This window comes from Macrosteles quadrilineatus, unplaced genomic scaffold (genome assembly GCF_028750875.1).
Source record: "Macrosteles quadrilineatus isolate MER2022 unplaced genomic scaffold, UCM_ALF_1.0 Scaffold_2__2_contigs__length_208266976, whole genome shotgun sequence".
NCBI lineage: Eukaryota > Metazoa > Arthropoda > Insecta > Hemiptera > Cicadellidae > Macrosteles > Macrosteles quadrilineatus.
In genome coordinates, this window is record NW_026542595.1 from 160955571 (window position 1) to 160976682 (window position 21112).

Here is a 21112-nt window from a genome sequence, read left to right on the forward strand (position 1 = left end):
TCTAGAATATACAACCCCGTTAATGTATGAATTCTTAAATTTTGAAAATGTTTCTTACAAGAACTGCGTGGATGAGAGTTGGTAATAATACGAATAATACGCTTTTGTAACCTGAATAAAGTTTTAATGCCAGTAGCTTGGCCCCATAAAATTATGCCATATCTTAACACTGACTCCACATAAGCATGATAAACTACTTTAAGTGTCTCAATAGAAACACAGTCCCTTAAATGTATGAATAAAGATGATATCGACCTAATTTTGTTACGTAAATAATTCAAATGTGAATCCCATTTAACTGCGTCATTTACGTAAACCCCTAAGAATTTATGAGCTTCAACTAAATTAAAGGAACAGTTTTCCATATTTTTGTGTCTAGTAGAAAATTTAATAATATTTGTTTTTTCAACATTAAGTTTTAACCCATTTTCTAAAAACCATTGCTCCATGTCCTTTACCACACTTTGCAGAGAAGAAAACATTTCAGCTGTATTATTATTTTTGATCAAAGCAGTAGTGTCATCGGCAAAAAGAATTAGTTCTTTATTAATAGCTTTTGGAAGATCATTAATGTAAATAAGAAAAAAAAAGTGGGCCCAATACTGAGCCTTGGGGAACACCTGTGGATATAATTTCCCATGGTAGTTTAGTAAGACATTAAGAGTTTAGTAAGACATCCCATGGTAGTGAATATAAGACATTATTTAAGCCGCCAGAACGATACACGTAGAGTTTATTCCACTACCCAGAACGGACTTACTTTAATTAAATCTAGAAATGCGGTTTTTTATTCAAAATTCTAAATTCGACTTCACATTTTTTTTTTTTGTAGCTATGATGAGCACTTGTTGAAGGTAAGCTAAAGGTTGTTAGCAGTGTTGGAATTATTATTGTGAGCCATTTAACTCGAAACAATAATTAATTAATGACCACGATAGAGTCCTGGACTATCTTATTGTAGGCTAGGCAATCTGGGAAAAATTTAAGGTGTGACTGAATCTCAGGAGGTGAGACGACTATTATGTGTTTTAAAATATTATTTTGTCTCTCTACGCGAAATTTTTGTCATACGAGCCCTTACTAACAAGAGTTTTAGTTTAACCCATTGACGCTAATTCACCGTCACCGCATGTTCATTTAGCCCATCACTTCATTTCGAGGTAAGGTAGCTGTATTCCTAGCCCATTGGCGCAGCCTTAAGAAGTATTTTGTCTATCCTGTGAGCGCTAGTGTCGTCATGTGCTTATGGCAATCCACCTGTTCAGTCGACGGTGGCATGGTGGCTCAGTTGGCTAAGGTGTTGCACTGACGACTGTAGCGTTGCTAGGTCTTTGTACATGCACCAGTTCAATCCAATGCAAAGTGCAATCCATATTAAACTTACTAATGTGTGGCTCAGGTGGTATAGAGTGGAGGACCCATCTTAAATAAACAGTACCTGGCTTGGATGGAGTTGCAGTGATTTTAATAAGAATTGCACTGAACACTTGTTTTGCTTTTTTTTCTTGTATAGAGGACGAGGAGAACACATATGTTTTTGGCTTTTATTCTGTTAAAAAAATTTATATTGTATTGAAATGCATAATACATGCGTTATTTCATTAAATTATAATGAAAGACATAACCTAAACAAAATTAACTAACATAGGAATAAAATACCCCCGCCGCAGCAAACCTGCAGACTAAGCGAATTTCAACTTGTCTGATTACATTTTTACTAAAATATTTCCATAAATAAGACATATATATTTCCAATTTAAATAACATTAGATTTAACGAGTGCTTAGGTTTGCTGCTACGGGGAAGGTAAAAAGTGTTTTTTGACCATATGTCAACAGTATAGGATGAAATAAATAAATTTGCCAAATTTTATCAACATTATATCCATAAACAAGAAAATTACAACAGTTTTCATTTTCTCCATAAGAATAACATGGGAATTTTAAATTACACTTTTTTTGAATTTTCTCCATGACCGTTAGGCATACAACATCGCTTCAATATACTAAATTATTTCTTTTTTTAAGCTCTAAAAAATGGTTGAGAAAGAAATTACAAAATTTTTTGTTTTTAGGGTAAAAAATGGGAAAAACCCATTTTTACCCCATAAAACCCCCCATAAACCCCTGTTCCCATGGTCCGATTATGCTGGTTCGCGAACTCGTTCGAATAAGCGTAGGTTTACACGTTTGTACCAAATTTCATCAAAATCGGATCATTTTTGCTCGAGTTATCGCGCTAACGGACACATATATAAATATATATATATATAAATAAATATAAATATAAATATATATATATATATATATATATATATATATATATATGAATTTGAACGGATGGTGTTTTTGGCCTCTGGGGACCTCAAAACAAAAAAGTAAATCGGTCCCGGGTCTAGGTCTTACCATGAGACCTACGGTAATAGCTTATTCCCTATATGGGAAATTCGCTAAAAACATATTGTGCCGTCAATGGGTTAACGTATTTTTTGTTAGATTAGTTACATGATAATATAGTTATAATATAGTTGTTATAAATTAGTTACATTAGTTAATTAGTGTTTATAATTATATTATTACAAACTCTAAACAAATTATTACTATCAAGATTATTGTTTCATCATAAACTTAAAATCTACAAAACAATCATAAGACATGTCCTTTTTTAAGAAGCTTGTGCCGTGTTATAGTATAGTTTCGTCGCTCACGGCACGAACAATTGTCAATTCACTCTACTGGGTTGGTAACACTCCAGTTGAGAAGGCGGAATCAGCAAACTGAACTGTACTGTACTGAACTGAACTGAACTGAACTGTTTTTTCCCTTCTGTGTAATTTTGGGATCGAGAGAAGCTACGCAAACAAATCTCTCTTTTCCTTCTCATCGTTTCTAGAAGTTTTTTTTTTGGGTGAGAGTCAAATGAAGAATCGTTTTATGTCCGGTAAGCCCTGTTCATCGCTCTCTTTCACGATACTGACGGCGGAGAAGACACATGAAATTGCCTTTTGAGCAGAATAATGGCGAGAAGTTTCGTCAAGTTTAGTTTGGTGTCTCAGTCGTACGCTTTGGACTTCAAAATGAAGCATTAAATACATATCTACTGGGTAAGATAATTCCCTAGGCCTAGTAAGTAAGCTATTCCATCTTAAGATTTTTTTAATTTGAAAATTAAAGTGAATTGAGGCTCATTTTATGGTAGGCTAGGCTTGCCGGCAAAGTTTCATTGAAGTTGTGAAACCTTGAATTCACTGAGCAAAAGTCGTCACTGTTGAGAAAAGGTTAATTAATTATTGTTTGTTGTGTTTAATTATTTGTTGCAAAGTTAATTTCTTTAATTCAGTTTTGCTCTACACCTGCTGATTTCATGTCGTTAGTGGTAAGCCTATTTGTCAGTTCAGTTCAGTTCAGTTCAGTACAGTACAGTTCAGTTTGCTGATTCCGCCTTCTCAACTGGAGTGTTACCAACCCAGTAGAGTGAATTGACAATAGTTCGTGCCGTGAGCGACGAAACTATACTATAACACGGCACAACCTCCCCCCCTTAAGCCACAACACACCTTCAGGACAACACAGTTCAAACACAAAAGCTTGGTTCTTCAGAATCGGAAACTTCTCTCACTTTACAAAATTTTCAATGGAGAACGGTGTCACTCCACAGTAGTAGTCGGCGCCGACTAGATGAAACAGGTGAAACATAGAGAAACAAAATGAGAGAAGACAGGCGTTTATACTTAGAAGGTGATCAGTCTTCCTCGTTTAACTCCTCCCGATCTTCGGTTTCTGAACCATCTTCATGAACTCCCCTGAAGGGCTTGAGCTGACTGATGTGAGCTCTGCACACAAACTGACCCGAAACTGGATCCACTAATCTCACACTCAAAGGTCACCTTGGAATACATAAAACCATAGGAAAAATTCGAAAGTCTTTCATTTGGAAGGGGATGGATAGAGACATAGCACAGCGAGTGAGGTCCTGCCAACTTTGTTCACTCAGTAAACCAGCGCAGAATACAAAACTGGGATTCCTTGCTTCAGAGGTGGCTGAGCGCCCTATGGAAAAAATCTTTATTGATTTTGTAGGGAAATTTCCGAGGAGTCGGTCTGGAAATACTATGCTTCTGGTCTGTGTCGACGCCTTCTCCAAATTTGTGTGGCTAATACCCCTTCGGCAAGCTACATCTACCACTACCATCCAGGCACTCAAGACCCACATTTTCAGCAAACTGAACTGTACTGTACTGAACTGAACTGAACTGAACTGTTCAGTTTGCTGATTCCGCCTTCTCAACTGGAGTGTTACCAACCCAGTAGAGTGAATTGACAATTGTTCGTGCCGTGAGCGACGAAACTATACTATAACACGGCACAACCTCCCCCCCTTAAGCCACAACACACCTTCAGGACAACACAGTTCAAACACAAAAGCTTGGTTCTTCAGAATCGGAAACTTCTCTCACTTTACAAAATTTTCAATGGAGAACGGTGTCACTCCACAGTAGTAGTCGGCGCCGACTAGATGAAACAGGTGAAACATAGAGAAACAAAATGAGAGAAGACAGGCGTTTATACTTAGAAGGTGATCAGTCTTCCTCGTTTAACTCATCCCGATCTTCGGTTTCTGAACCATCTTCATGAACTCCCCTGAAGGGCTTGAGCTGACTGATGTGAGCTCTGCACACAAACTGACCCGAAACTGGATCCACTAATCTCACACTCAAAGGTCACCTTGGAATACATAAAACCATAGGAAAAATTTGAAAGTCTTTCATTTGGAAGGGGATGGATAGAGACATAGCAAGCTAAAACCTGGGTTATGGATAAACACATAGAGAAAAATCTATTATTGAAAACAAAGTCCTGTGCAAAATTTTAGGCCCTACTAAACAAGGAGACATATGGAGAATTAAACAACTAGGAACTAAGAGACCTGTTTAAGGAGCCTGATATAATCGCAGAGGCTAAAAGCAGGAGGCTTTGCTAGATGGGCCACATCATTAGAAGAGAGGAAACAAGTACAGTAAAACCTCGCTATTTCGAACCTCAATAATTCAAAAACCTCTATAATTAGTAATGTTTGTATGTTACCCTCAAAAACCTCTAAAATTCAAAAAAATAACATTGCTATAATTCAAAGTAATTTTTACGCTTAATGCAGCTTCTACAATTTGAATTTGCACATACTCGAACCTCTACAATTCAAATTTTGTTGCCGTAACTCAAACTGTTACTTCCAAAATTTGAAGTCAACCTCTACAATTCAAACTGCGTTACCATAAGCCTCTGTAATTCAAATTCAGGACAAAAGTACACCTGTTGAAACATGAACTGACGCTCTTATTCATGTTCCCACAGTGTGTTCATAAGTCTCCGTTCTCTTAAACTCTCTACACTTAAATCTGGGACCTCCATAATTAGAATTTTATTAATTTTGACCTCTATAATTAATTCAAACTCTCTATATTTCAAACTTCCTATGATTCAAAATATATTGTCTTTCCTCCGAAATTCGATTAACGAGGTTCTACTGTACATTATAACAAGGATGGAAGTCAATGAAAATACCGCAAGAGACAGGACGACGTGGAGGCAGTACTCAACTAATAACTAAAGTACTGTAAAAAAACAAGTAGAGAACGGACTGGGAATCAACAAGCTGATGGCGTTGCCAATGTTAGGGTAATGAGGGAGAAGGCAGTGACCTTGACTGGGTTATGTGTATGTGGTGCACGATATTAGGCCGTATTGCAATTTTTTCAATACCAGTTTTTTGGCCTCTATTGATTTTATTGAAAAAGACACAATCTGACACATAGTATACAATACATATCCTGATTTTTAAATTCATTTAACAATTAAAAACTGTTACACAGTAAAACACCAATTTCTAAGCCACAAAATAATGCTAATATTTTCATTTAAATCAAATAAATACAACCAGCTGTTCCCTTAGTTAATAGTGTAAAATTTAAAAATATACATCTGTTCAAATGTAAACAAATCTTTTCTCCACAAGGATAACATGGGAACTTTAGAGGCCACTGGGGCAGAGTCCTGATGGAATTTCTTGAAATCGCTTCATATTGCACACCTATAACCTAATAAGAATCTCCATGCCAATTCCTGAGTTCTTATGATTAGTAGTTTTTTAGATACAGTGATCAGCGAGTCATTGAGTGGTATTTTACTTTTATAATTAATCATAGAAGATAATCGTTTCGCAGTGCCAATTACTGCAACACTGTTATAATAATTATTAGACAGTTAATGCCTGTACTTTTTCATACTTGTGGCCTTTTTATCGTATTATCTCAGTTAACCGCAGTAAAGTCTGTGTTATTTGAGTTTTTACCTCTCTGAGGCACAGTCAGACTATTAATCTGTATATTATTTATTACCTTGTTTAATCAAGGCTTTACTGTACAACATAACGATATGATGAACATTTTTACTGTTGCCTTCAAGTACATATAAATATTTACCTGGGTCATTGTGGAAACCAGACAAGTCCAAGGCTTTGGTTGTCATATTGTATCTGTTGGACATGGCTAGTTTCATGAGAGCTTTCATTCCATTATCAACATCTATACTGGGGATTACAGGTCTCACTAGTAGCGCCAGCTGCAACAAGTAGGATATAGGTTATGTAAAGTAAAAGTAAAGTAGTAAGAATAATCATTATGACAAAGATAATACAAATTGCATGAAAATCCCAAACGTTTAGGATTAATAGGGAAACAATATAAAAAACTAAAAAAAGATTTCTAAAAAGGTACTCAAATTTAGCTATTGAATACAAATATACAAATTATTCAATTTGATTTGCTACCCTAAAGGAAGAATTTTACCTCCCTGACCCCAAAATACTTTTAAGGTAGCCAGAAATCCACAGAGGCCTGATTGGTATGCAAATGTAGTAATTACTTACCCTCCAATCATCTGATGTTGTAATTTTTTTGTCAGCTTGCATAATCTGTTCAGCCGCTTTATGATCGTCAATGAAGAAGCAGATGCTGTCATTTTGTTTCTTGTACTGAAAGTATAAGCAAAGTTGAAACGTACAATTTAATTGCGCTAACCTTTGTCTTTTTGTACTAAATTCAATTATTACTGCCAAAAAATAAAAACATAAACTTTGACAGGTATCGGTGCGTCTCCTTTTTTGTACATTTTTAATATATTTGTAGCTGCAAATTTTCTTTATGGGGAAAAATTTGATTCAGGAATTAAATAATCAAAAAGGCTGATTGATCCTTATAGAAAGGATTAGGAAGGTATTCCAGACATCGAGTGTTGTTTTATAGTTAATTTTTGTTATAAAACCTAGCACTTAAAACATAAATCATTTCAGCAAAAAAGTATCTAGGAACATAGAAGTAATAACGAAAAATGACTGACGTTTGTTTGGGTTTCAAATTTATCATGGATAAAAAAAATAATTTTGATTTATGAGATTTTCAGTTTAAGGCATAATAATGCAGGACATTAAGGTAAAATATTACACTTTGAACAGTGGATAAAGAAGAAAAGTATATAACCGAACCTAACCTAACATTTAATAGTTTCCCTAGTAAAAAATAAAGTACAGTAAGCTTATATCTGATACTGATTTAAAAACAGACGATTAACAAAAACTAGCTTTTGGGTTAGCAAAAGTGGTCAAAATGTAGTTTCTAGTTTATTCAAATAGGATTTGTATATCTAGTGTTTTTGCAAGGCACTGCATAATGCATGAAGATTGTGAATTTTAACATTTTAGATAGAATACAAATACTTGTGGTCGCAACGTTTAAGAGTTATAGGGTTAAGTGTCAGTATGTCAAGAGGCAACTATGGATAAAAAAGGCTACCAAAATGGTGCCATACAATAAAAACTTTAACAATATACTAACCCCAAGCGCAGTGAAGGTGAGCGGTTTGACATAGCTCTGAAGGAGAGCCAAGATGTATTCTTTCTCATATTTGTGGCCTTCTGGAACCTGTGAATCAGTGATAAGAGGTCTACTATGTTATCAGTTATTATGGATCAAGTTCAATATTGTCCACTAGGCTTAATAATTGTACAATTCATATTCATACACTAAAAAAACTGCATTTTAATATAAATCACATAGAGTAAAATCCGGGAACTGTGATATTTACGAACACTGTAGCTCTATACTAACTTGGAGTTTTGCAGTAGCATAAGATCGTATTAATACGATAGTATTTAATAAAAAACAACCTCACCACCAAAAAACCTGCAGACTAAGCAAATATCCACTTTCCTGATTGGATTTTCACCAAGTTACTTTTAAATAGCAAATTTATTACCTATTTACATTAGCCTACCTTATCTTGGTTTAAAAGTATTTTACCCACAAAAAGATTCGACAATGTTTCAGGATATGTACAGTAATCAAATCTAATCGCTACCTCAAGTGAGAAAATACCTCAAACAACAGGATTCAGACTAATGGGGGAAAATCCTATATGTGTTTTTTACTTACACAAACCTAACCAAAGCTGAGAAATAACAAATAAAACCAGACATAGTAGTGTTTGACTATTACATTACTATTAATTACTAGCGCACCTGTTGCTCGAATTCGGGCAATTGCAAAGTATTATGGGCATTATTTCAAATGAATAACAGTCATAATTTCCGATGACTTAAAAGAGTCAACTCAAAGATAATGTAATCAATCACTCCACTCCAGTTATCGAAACTGAAAACGAACGCTCTTGTGTGTATCATGAACAGCTGTAATTAATACAAATTATTCGTCCGTTTAAGTAAACAAAATTGGTTATCCATAAGAAATAAATTGGGATTTTGATGGCCTGTGGGCAAAGCCCGAGGACTTTTATTACAGGAATTGGTGAAAGGGGGCATCTACACAAACAATACTTCATTTTGACACATCGTTTGTAAACATCCGTTTATTATTAACGAAGGAGTAGTGTTTTGTAGAAATCGCCTTCACATATTATACAGTAGACTCCCTCTTATCCGGACTCCTTGGGACCGAGGCCAGTCCGGATAACGGTTTTTCCAGTTAAACCGACGTCCCCAAAAACTTGTTAAAACGGACCATTTAAATGCATACTGTATACAGTATTTGACTTAAATTTAGGAGACAATTGTATTTAGACACGTGATCACTGGTCTCAAATCTTTCCCACGAGAACAGTCGTTTCAGTACCACCCACTTCCTGCCGATTTAGTCCTGTTAAACCGATGTGCTGATAAAATTGTCTGGTTAAAAGGTGTCCAGATAAGAGGGAGTCTACTGTATATAAGGATTCTAAGTAACCAAACAAATACAAAAACCCCTTAGATTAAATATAAATATAAGACAGTTAACAAAATAATCTTGTGCATACCGGTTTATTGTGTTCTCTCGCCTCGTTAGTTACTATAGTACAGTAGGTGCCCTTATTTTATTTTTTAATGGCCTTTTTTTATTTGTTTGACCACTGTACAGTATATGTGATTTTATTTGTGATTTTTTTTTATATTTGGCTGGGTTTGTCTGCTAAAGCTTGTTATGTTTTAGGTTTTTTTCGTCAGAGGATGGGAACAGATCCCAGATTCCAAAACATCGTGAAACATTTCTTTTTTATCATTGGTGATCGTGATAGAAAAATATCTGTAGTAAATTGTTGAATAATATAAAACTCACATTCACAAAAAAGAGTTGCAAACTATGAATGTACTGAGGAGACCAACGGTTTTTTATTATACTCACAGTTATTCTGTAAAAGTGGTATGGACTTTCCCCAAGTTTTCTTAATTGGTTTGGCTCTCTCCTCATATTTACTCTTCCTCTCCACCTCAGCCCTCTAATCTGGTGGCTTCCATTGCTGAAATGAATAATCGGAGATAGATAATGCTTATACAACATTAATAAAATTACAATTCTCGGCTCTTTATTGCCCCCTGGGTGGGAAACCATGCACCACAAGGTTATTATAGTTCCTGAGTAAACACATATATACGTTCCTACTTACAGTGTCCCAAAAGTAAATACAATAAAAGAATAAGAATAGATTTTATGGACAAAAAAATTAAGAATAACCTTTGTTCAAAAAACGTCTATCTAGCGCGGTATCCACCATTTTTTTTTTTATTTAAGATTTATATCTTCAAAGCTATAAAATATTCCTTGTGAAATTTGGTACAATGGACTCCTGCTTATCCACAAGTGGATTAACAACCGCAAACATATCAAAATACCCCCGCCGCAGCACACCTGCAGACTAAGCGAATTTCAACTTGTCTGATTACATTTTTACTAAAATATTTCCATAAATAAGAGATATTTTTTTCCAACTTAAAAAAACATTAGATTTAACAAGTGCTTAGGTTTGCTGCTACGGGGAAGGTAAAACGTGTTTTTTGACCATACCTCAATAGTATAGGATGAAGTAAATAAATTTGCCAAATTTTATCAACATATAAACCCATAAACAAGTAAACTACAACAGTTTTCATTTTCTCCATAAGAATAACATGGAAATTTTAAATTAAACACTTTTTTTATTTTCTCCGTGACCCTTAGGCATACAACAGCACTTCAATATAGGCCTACTAATTTTTTTTTTTTAAGCTCTACAAAATGGTATAGAAAGAAATTGCAAAATGTTGTGTTTTTAGGGTCAAAAATGAGAAAAACCCATGTTTATTTATTTTTATTTTTGAAAGACATGTTTTTAGGCAAGGTTTATTATACTGTACACAAGCTGTTGATCAGCTTGTGGGCTTCATTCACCTTAATTTGTAATTTGTTAATCCAGGACTTGTCAAAATTTAACACAAAGAAGACACACAACACACACATACACGCACATAAAAAACCTTCCTTGGTTTTTCTTTGACGTTTCGCGGGTCCAAAAATAACGTCCCGCTTACTCAGGGAATTAAAACTTTATTTTTCTCTCGTACACGAGCTGAACACCTAACCTTGACTGCCGGATCAGCTGTTCCTGTGGAGGAGGGGAGGGAGGGCAGGGGGGTTGGTGGACGTACTGGTTATTGTAGATAAGCCTTTGACATCCTTGGCTTTGTCTCTCAGCTGTTCTAGTTCTTCTAACAGACCCATTTTTACCCCATAAAAACCCCCAAAAACCCCTGTTCCCATGGTTCGATTATACTTGGTAGGTTTACACGTTTGTACCGAATTTCATCAAAATCGGATCATTTTTCCTCGAGTTATCGCGCTAACGGACACATATATATATGAATTTGAACAGATGGTGTTTTTGGCCTTTGGGGACCTCAAAACAAAAAAGTAAATCGGTCTCGGGTCTAGGTCTTACCATGAGACCTACAGTAATAGCTTATTCCCTATATGGGAAATTGGCTAATAAAAAATATATGAAAATAAGATATATGTTAAACATTACCAAAATTAGTGTGAGGTCACTGGCAGACTATTGCTGGCTATTTTTCTATAGTTTATTTTACAGACAACCGAGTCACCAATTCGTGGTTGCCAAGTGTACCTTTTACTAGGGGTCTGCAGGTAATCACAATTTTAAGGTTGGTTGGCCTTAGAGGATCGGTACAAATGATTATCGAGCCGGGGTCAAGCCCAGTCAAGCTGAGCCGAGCACGTATATTTCCGTGATTGCAAAAGTATTATCGAAGATATGCGATCAAAACTTTACGATTTCGCCACAACCTCAGAAGATGTTCTTGCTTTTTCTGGGACCGCACTTGATGTTCTCGATTTTGCTGTAACCACAAAAGGGGTCACGTACGCACCATAACCGTAGACGATGTTTACGATACTAACTGTGAAATGTTACGTGACCTCTAAAAAATATTTGGCGAATTTCCAAATATGGGTAGGGCCTAGTAGCTATTACCGTAGGTCTCGTGGTAAGACTTGAGCCCGGGTTTGATTTACTTTTTTCATTTTGATGTTTGATATATGTTAGCCTATATTATGTGTGTGTGTGTGTGTGTCCGTGAACGTGACAACTTGAGAAATTTTTGTTTGATTTTGATAAAATTTGGTTTGAAGGTGCAAGGCGGGATAAACTTGAATGAGTTTGTCAACCAGCATGATCGGAGGATGGGAATGGGGTTTTACGGGGGGGTTTTATCGGTTAAAAATTGATTTTCCTCATTTTTGACCATCAAAACACTAAATTTCCAATTTCTCTCTAACTAAACCATTTCAAAAAGCTTAAAAAGACAAATAAGTTAATTTGGAATATTAAGTGTTTTTGTGCGGTTATTGGTTACGGAGCAAATTCAAAATATTATAAATTTAAAATTCCCATGCTATTCTTATGGAGAATATTGTAAAATGTTGTAGTTTGCTTGTTTATGGATATATGTTGATCAAACTTGGCAAAATTATTTATTTTATGCTAATCTATTGATATTGTACTAAAAACACACTTCATTAGCCTCCCTGAGGTAGTAAACCTAGATAGGTACTTGTTTAACCTAATGATAGATTTAATTGAAAATATCAATTCAGGCAAATGGAAATTCGCTTTTAATCTGCAGGTTTGATGTGGCAAGGGGTATTATTTTTTTAACTTTTTCCCTTCCGTTTTTGTTTTATTTTAACCCATAAAACCTACCTAATCCAAAATGTTCTGTAGCTTATGGGCACCCTGTAAAACATAATCTTGTGGTATTAGGTCTACTTATTTGTTATACAAAGAACCTTTTTTCTAGTGCAATGTAGATCAGTTCATATAACAGTAATGCCTGTGGTGACTCACCTCACCATTCCCAAGGTCTAATCTCACACTTGCGGTTGCCAAATCTTCGTTCAATATAGTTCAATATAATATCGGATAGGTGTGAGGTTAACAAGTTATTAACCGGAACTTTGACTTTTTCTCAATTCTCTCAACATTGACCAACTCTCAGATGTTGCAACATAATTTATTTTTTTAATGATAACAATATGCTTTTTAATTTAACAGTAGGATAGGCCTATATTTATATATGGGTGACGTAGTAGGAAGTGTCATAATTACTAATCCCTGTTGAGTCAAGACTACATTCTAGGTTTCACCAAAATACAATTACATTAAGTTACAACAATAACCAAAACTACAGTATACAATTTAGCCTGGAAGTGTAGCCTACATTATTTATCCTTAGGCTAGTTATTATTTTAATGAAACTTTTGTAATCCTACAAAACTGAAAAGATTAAATTTTACTCACTATCTATTCTGGCCTCTGTTTTGAAAAGAGGAACTGATCATCATGTCAACATCTTCATCGCCAATAGCCAAAGCTTCTTGCATCTTCTCAAACTTATTCCTCTGCCGATGAGAGCGATGCTTGTTACTGTTTGGTCCTTTGTTAGGTCCATAGTTCTTGAAAGATACTCTTCTTGTAATCTCAGAAGGATGGGGCACTCTATCATCATGTTCTGTAAATTCATTTTATTATTTAACCATTATCCAACTTAAAAGCTTTAGAAATAAAAAAAAAATAAAGTAGCCTATACAGGGTGAGTTTCTACTGACGCCCATAACTTCGCCAGTGGATTCTACTGATCAAAATGAACAAAAAAGTTGGTATAAACCCTAGTCCGATTCCGAACCGTTTGGTCGTAATTGAGAATTTTGTGTTTTCTAAAAATATTGGACTTTCTGTCACTATTTACTTTATAAAAATAAAACCAATTACTCTAGCGATTTATATAAAAAATAAATCGAAAGGGCATTAAATTTGCTACAAAACCAAGGTTACATGAAAAAATATTTCATTACATACATCGGTTCCTAGCCTAAAGTAAAAAATATCGTGTAATAGTTATTTTGTTTAAGTTTTAAGACCCCTTTTTCTTACTTTATTCTGGTGCCACGCAATGTCCAACTAGATTATTAACTTCCTCATTTAATAAGCTTTAAATTGATATGCAGTTTTAAATGGTTGTTGGTAGAAATTACAAAAAAAACTACTATGAAACTAAATAAAAACCAGATTTACGAGTAAGGGCCGGCGCGCACTATCCCGACCACGACCACGACTCCGACTGGTCGGATACGACCAGTTTTATAATAGGAATAAATGGAACAGCGCGCACTGGTCGACTGGTCGGACCCTGGTCGGGCCCTGGTCGCACGACCAAAATTTTCCAGTTTGGTCGGGCCCGACCCGCTGGTCGTTGCAGCCAAAAATAGCACACAATGTAATGGGACGACGCGCACTACCCCCGACTTGCCTCCGACCCGACCAGTACGCCACTCAACCCCCAGTATTCCTAGACTAATCAAACCGTGAGCACTAGTTTTTTGCGCCGGTCTGTGAAGTGACTCATTTGGTAAAATGTCGCAGGATTTTGACACTTTTGAAACCTGTCTTCATATTGACGTAGCTCTTCATAAAATGTTGCAAAATGCCCTTTCAGACCTAACAGTTAACATTGGATATACCCAGTATAGTGTCTTCTTCCGCTTAACGTACTTACAATACAAATGCACCATAAAAACTACTTCTTCAACAATCATCTTGACACTGAAGTTTGTAAAGCATTCGTTGCCTTGGTCGGGTCGTGGTCTGGTCGCATGGTGAATGACAACCACTGGTCGGGCGTTTGGTCGTGGTCGTGGTCGTGGTCGGGATAGTGCGCGCCCGGCCTAAGGGTATTCTTATTTTAATAATACGAGGCAAATGAACACAACATTTTCATACAGTAACTCAATGGTTACTTTGCATTAACAAATTAATTAAAAGCATTTAGAATAGACAATTTTTATTACTACTTAAGCAAGTTTTCGAAATGACTACCATTTTGTCTGATGCAGATGCGGACACGTTTCTCAACTCTCTAACAGTAGCATTCAAGTTTACCGTATTTGCGTAGTCGTGCAGTAGCTGTGACAATTCGGTTTCTCACTTCTACAGCTGATTCCACTGGCGTCCGATAAACCTCTTGTTTAAGATACCCCCAAAAGTAATAATCCAATGGATTGAGGTATGGTGACCGAGGAGGCCAGGCAACGGTTCCACCTCTTCCTATCCACAAGCGGAAGTTGTTGCTTAAATAGTCACGTACATTGAGATTGAATTGCGGGGGTGCGCCATCAGCTTGGTACACAATGCGATCACGCAAATTCAATGGAATGTCCTCCAGGAGTTCTGGTAGGATTTCAGTTAGGAACTGTAACTAGTCATCTTTATTCAGTGTTGGAGGAAGGTCAAGATATGGTCCAATCACTCGATTTCATATCAGTCCAGCCCGCACATTTACCTTGAATCGTGACTGACTCCTAGATTCATGATGAGGTACGGATTATCGCCAGCATAGTGATGCTCATTGTGGAAATTAAAGACTCCATCTCTCGTAAACGAACATTCATCAGTCCATAAAATTGTTTTCAGGAAATCCCTGCGGTCATGTTGCTGGATCCACTGACAAAACTGGAGCCTCTGAGGTGGATCTCTCGGCTCGAGTTTCTGGACGCGCGTGAAATGAAATGGGTGCAACCCCTCTTTTCGTAATAGTTTTGACACATATGTTTGAGATACCCCAAACTCACGGGCTAATGTCCTCGTACTTATCCTTGGATCTTCATTTACCCGTTCCAAGACAGCCTCTTCCAATCCGACATCTTGTATAAAGTTTCCAACTAAGCGGCCGTAAAACTTCCAATTTCACGCAAACACTGGTGGACGCGAATAAATGTTTTTCGATCAGAAATCCTCCTGTCTGGAAAGCATCGAATGTACTCGCGAACACTCTCAGACGCATTTCCGGAACAAAAACCATAAACATAATGCATATCAGCATATTCTGAACTTGTGAAAGGATCCATAACGTGAAAAATAACAAACAAGCGTTTTAATCTGACTAGGAAACCAAATAACGCTATTTACTATTGCTGATTTAGACTTGCTAACAAATCATAACAATTAAATTAGCTGATTTGAACCAGTACGATTTGAACCAAGACATGTGTTTAATATTAGAGTTTATAATTACAGTATATATATATATATATATAAATATAGGGTCTATCCAGCGAGCACATAATAATAATAATAATAGAGAGGACACGGCGTTTAACCAAATGCACTGAAAGTGTGGCCAAATCCGCCATCTTGGTCCGTCATACAGCCTGAATTCAAGACCCGCGAGCTCAGTTCGCATTAAAAACCCCGCGACAAATACACGATCATAAACAACATTCTGACATTCAGTTGAAAATTCTGAAATTTTGCACACTTGTAGATATGATACTGAGGAAAACGATGGTGTTAATATAAAATTATTAGTTATGATAGTAATTGAGTTATAAATATGTTTAATACTTATGTAGTTTAATTTTTCAGATTCAGACATGAAAAAGTTGTATTGCGAGGAAATTTTTTATTTTTTGGTCAGAGAAATTTCGTCAGCGGGAAAGTTGTGGATAAATAACTGAATTTAACTATCCGATTCACCAAAAATTTTTATCATGTTCGGTTTTCTAAAAAATCAGGTACAAAAGGGATCCATTGTCGCTGCTCCGCGCCACGCCCGCTGCGCCGCCGGGCCGTCGTCTATACATTTAGCGTGCAGTGTTTTAATGTTTTATACTGTTGTACTGTAATATTGTATATATTAAAGAAATTTTCAAATATATTGTCTATGTAGAATTTTCAACCGTTTAGCACAACTTTTTAAGGACTAATTAGCTTTCAATATCATCCAAGATAAACTAAAGATAATTCTGTAGGCCTAAGTTAAATAAAACTTCCCAAATATATTTGTAAAATTACACTCAATTTATTGTCCCAGAAATATTACAGTTTTATTGAGATGTTGCCTGATTTTATTTTTGTGAAGACTTTCGTTACTTATTTTACAGTAGTAGCGAACTCTAACATTGAAATATTTTTGAGCAATAATTTCAATTAGGTACTAAACAAAAATGATTTTTGTCCATATTGCTTCATATCCTGAGAAATATGTACTATTTGGAAACAAATTTACTCATACACATTGTCCAAGTACTTTGTTCGTCAAGTCCTCAATTACATTGTTTTCCTTTACCACACTAATATCATTAACTTTATATCTACACTATTCTCATCAAGCATAGCAGACGACTAGCGCGCTGCACACGCCGGGACTACTGTCGGGGAAATAAATATGTGCTTGAGTTTGAGCCTAAATATCTCTTGAGATTAATTATCCGATTTTGTTGAGACAAAAATTAAATATAAACTGGTTTAAATACATTTTACGTGGTAACAATAAAAAAAATCTGTTTACCAGAAAAATTTTTATAGTTGAAAGATTCTAAAAAGTACCGGTTTTTAAGAAACTCTGCACTAACACTGAAGTTTAAAACTTAATTGTAAACAAACCACAAAGCTAATCTTTATGAAATTTTTATGGCTTATTGGTAGATTTATTGTTAACAGGTCCATGCATTTTAAAATTTTTACTCACGATAGTTTTTATGCTGATGTTTATTTTTAAAACGTATGCTAACATCGTTAATAAGACGCTAAAAATGTCGTTCAAAATATCACTGTATTTGTCGTGACACAAGAAATAACACCAATATGACAGATTAATAATGCGAACAAAGGTGTTTTTTAAACTGATATATATTTGTAAACAAAAATTTCTCCCGCAATTGGCAGGCCGATTGGCTCAGTGGTTTGTTTACAATTAAATTTAAAACTTCAGTGTTAGTGCAGAGTTTCTTAAAACCCGGTACTTTTTAGGATCTTTCAACAATATAAATTTTTCTGGTAAACATATTTTTTTTATTGCTACCACGTAAAATGTATTTAAACCAGCTTATATTTAATTTTTGTTTCAACAAAATTGGATTATTCATCTCTGAGATATTTAGGCTCAAACTCGAGTGCACATATTTATTTCCCCGACAGGTAGGCTAGCGCCACCATCTTTGTCCGTTTCGCAGGCTAGTAAGACTGCCACGCTCCTGCGCTCCGAGTAGCGCTTCTATTTTGTTATGTGTTCTAAGTATATATATATATATATATATATATATACCGTATATGAATTTGAACGGATGGTGTTTTTGGCCTCTAGGGACCTCAAAACAAAAAAATTCATCGGTCCCGGGTCCAGGTCTTGAGTACTACCATGAGTACTACGGTAATAGCTTATATTCCCTATATGGGAAATTCGCTAAAATAGTCAAAAATGCTTATTTTTTAATTTTAAATGTTTCAGTGATACTGGGAATTTTGGTAAATAAATAAAACGGTGCAAATGGTTTAACAAGGGCAGTTACTAATTAAATATGAATGACAAAGACTGACAACTTAAGTAGATGCTACTTAACAACGGTATAAACTATGAACATCTGGTAACAAAACAGCAACAGCGAATATAACAAACAAAGATAACGAGCAGGCAAACAAGTCGAGTTTTTACATTTTCCGAGCGTCAACTGCAGGAATGGCGTAGCAGCAAAATGTCATTGTAATTGTAACCGTCATGACATTATTATACAACTTGTAAACGGTTAAGTTTAATTGGTGTTAAAATGAAAGTTCAGAATTTGATCTTTCGAATGGTAGCCTAAGTTAGGCCTAAAAGTATTGTTTACTTCTGAGTTCATTAACTTATTTGTGGTTTTTTTACCGTTACAAAAACTTTGGCCTGTAATATCGCATCACGATAGTGGCTATTGCTTATATTGCTGGGGTGCCGCCTCTGGGATCAAGAGAGTTCTGCGCTATCAAAAGAAAGCAGTTAGAGTAGTAGCTGGTGCTGATTACTTGGACCATTGTAAACCCATATTTGTAGCTGAGAGCTTAATGACAGTTTGTAACCTCTATATTTTTCAGTCCTTGATCAAAATCAAGAAGGAATGGGATTCTCTTGAGCTGAGAGGCGACATCCATCCCTATAATACACGTAGGAAAAATTATCTCAATTTACCACATGTTAGATTAAGTGAGATTCTAAGTTAGGTATAAGTTTTTTAATAAACTTCCTTTTGCAGCTCGGAACCTGCCGGACCCAAAATTTAGAAAAGGTGTTGAGGGGCTCCTTTTGGCAAACCCTTTGTACAAAAATAAAGAATTTTTTGATCTGAAAGAAGAATATTAAGTAGTCTTTTTTAGTTTTTCAACCGAGTGCTGTGTGCTGTTTTTTTTTTTTCTCTCTGCATAAAGAGTTTCAGGAATGTAATTCTTTATATTTGTAAGAAACCTTGTACCATTGTCTTATTTTAGTTTTTATTTTAGCTATAGTTGACTGACGTTTTCCAGCAATGTAACCGCATTTTATGGAAATAAAAATTCTTGATTCTTGATTCTTGGCCATTAACTTATAGGCATGACGGCCAACGAGCGTATAACGATTGTTGGCCAACTGTTACGCCTAGAGTTAAGTAGCCTACGAGCCTCTTGAAGCCTATTTATTTATTTATTTATTGAGCCCCATCTAGCCTATAGGGTAGGCTATCAAGGGTACTTAACTTTATGTTAGGCCTAGGCCTAGGATCTAGCCTAGAATTAATGCTTGACTTAAAACTTAAATTAAAACTAGGCCTATGCCTAAACCTGAATTAGATGGAAAGCCATAATAGGCCTACAATAAGTTAGGCATGCCAATCCAGGACGAGACCCACATCTTAGAAGATGGGGCCATCAAAATCTAAACTGGGCATTCTGATTGGTAGAAGGGAGTATGCTTAATCTATGGTACACAGACCTAACTTTAGTAAGGTAGGCCTAAACCTAGAATAAGTTAAGCCTACTCGACCTTGAAAATACGAATGAGAAATACCGTCATATGCAGTTAATAATTTGAAATAACTTAACAATAACTCTAGGTACTTACTCACCATGACCATAATATGATGTCTTTTTCATTCTATTTTTGTTGGGCATTTTTGAGAGAAGAAAAGAAACACGCAAACCAAGATAGTGTATCCACGTCACCAGAAACTTTTAATCACAGAATTTCACAGTTGCAATTTAGGCCTAGCCTCGACTGATTAACTTAGGCAATATTACAAAGCCATACACACATTACACAGATATTGCTCAATGGCCATTAAATAAATGTTCTCTAAAAAATCTACTTTACAGTTACCCCTTCCTTTCCTTGCTTTGTATGTACTTGTACTTGTATTTTTGTAATGTGTACTTGACTGACTGACTAGACTAGTGACTTTCTCCTTTTCTCGTTTCGTTTCACTTCACGTTCAGTTCAGTTCAGGATTACTGTCCCATCTGGAACGAGACTTAGGGGAGGTATATTTATTTATTTATTTATTTTATTTATTTATTTAAAGAATGCCATTACATCATAAAATTACAGGACATTTGTCAATGCATTATCTATAATATTAAAACGAAACAGTGTTTTTTTATTTCACGATTCTGAATCAACCACTCGACGGATTTTCATGATTTTTGTGTTGAAAGAAAGATAATTTTGAGAGCTAGGGAATGTCGAAGCCATAATTTTAGTTTAGGGTCCCAGTTTTTTAGAAATTAAGTTTTAATTTTTAAAAAGTCTAGCAGCCGACGCTAAGATTCTAAACTATCTTTTGGCATAAAATAATTTGCTTAACATAACAGCTGTTAACATTCAGCTTTTGTGTCAGAAATTCAGCATTTGGATAAAAATGTAAAGACATACTTAGGGTTGAATTATTTATACTATGTGTAATGCTAATCATTGTTACGTTCAATTCTTCTGTAAGAGGATGACAGATTAATTAAATATACATAGTAAAATACTAGGATGTTAAAATGGTTTTTTTTTAAACAATCTTTGTATTCTTCGATTTGTTTTGGAGCAATATAATTTGTTTTAACTAACAGCTGGTTAAATATCAACTATGGAACTATGACGTTATTTTATTTACTCTTATTTTGTCATTGATTATAGGAAATAAGTAAGATTAGTGGAGATAATTTGACCACAGTTTAAAATAGTTTAGGCCAAAATTAATTAAACCACAGTACAAATTGAGGCTCTGTTACACGAATCCTAATAAAAAAGGATAAATGCAAATTATTTTACTGTTCCAATTTTCAAGGAAAGATTAGAAAAATAACAAAGTTTACATGTTTTAATTCTTCATGGTAGCTTTTTGTTTACAATTAATGTTTGTCTGCTTGAACTTTGTTTGGATTAGGCCCAGAAATATTTATGTCATAAA

At 35.3% G+C, this 21112-nt stretch overlaps 1 protein-coding gene across 1 annotated transcript in view; it reads right to left on the reverse strand.

The window, feature by feature from the left end:
* The window catches only part of LOC128985764 (nuclear RNA export factor 1-like), a 40185-nt gene extending 20080 nt beyond the window's left edge, over positions 1-20105 (reverse strand). The window contains exons 1-6 of the mRNA XM_054405615.1: positions 19784-20105; positions 13176-13386; positions 9728-9842; positions 7889-7975; positions 6925-7029; positions 6479-6617 (exon numbers count right to left, since the gene is read on the reverse strand). Of these exons, the coding sequence (XP_054261590.1) occupies positions 6479-6617; positions 6925-7029; positions 7889-7975; positions 9728-9842; positions 13176-13386; positions 19784-19829 (703 nt within the window). The 5' untranslated portion in view covers positions 19830-20105. The remainder of the gene's footprint in view (positions 1-6478; positions 6618-6924; positions 7030-7888; positions 7976-9727; positions 9843-13175; positions 13387-19783) is intronic.
* Positions 20106-21112: the final 1007 nt, after the last annotated feature.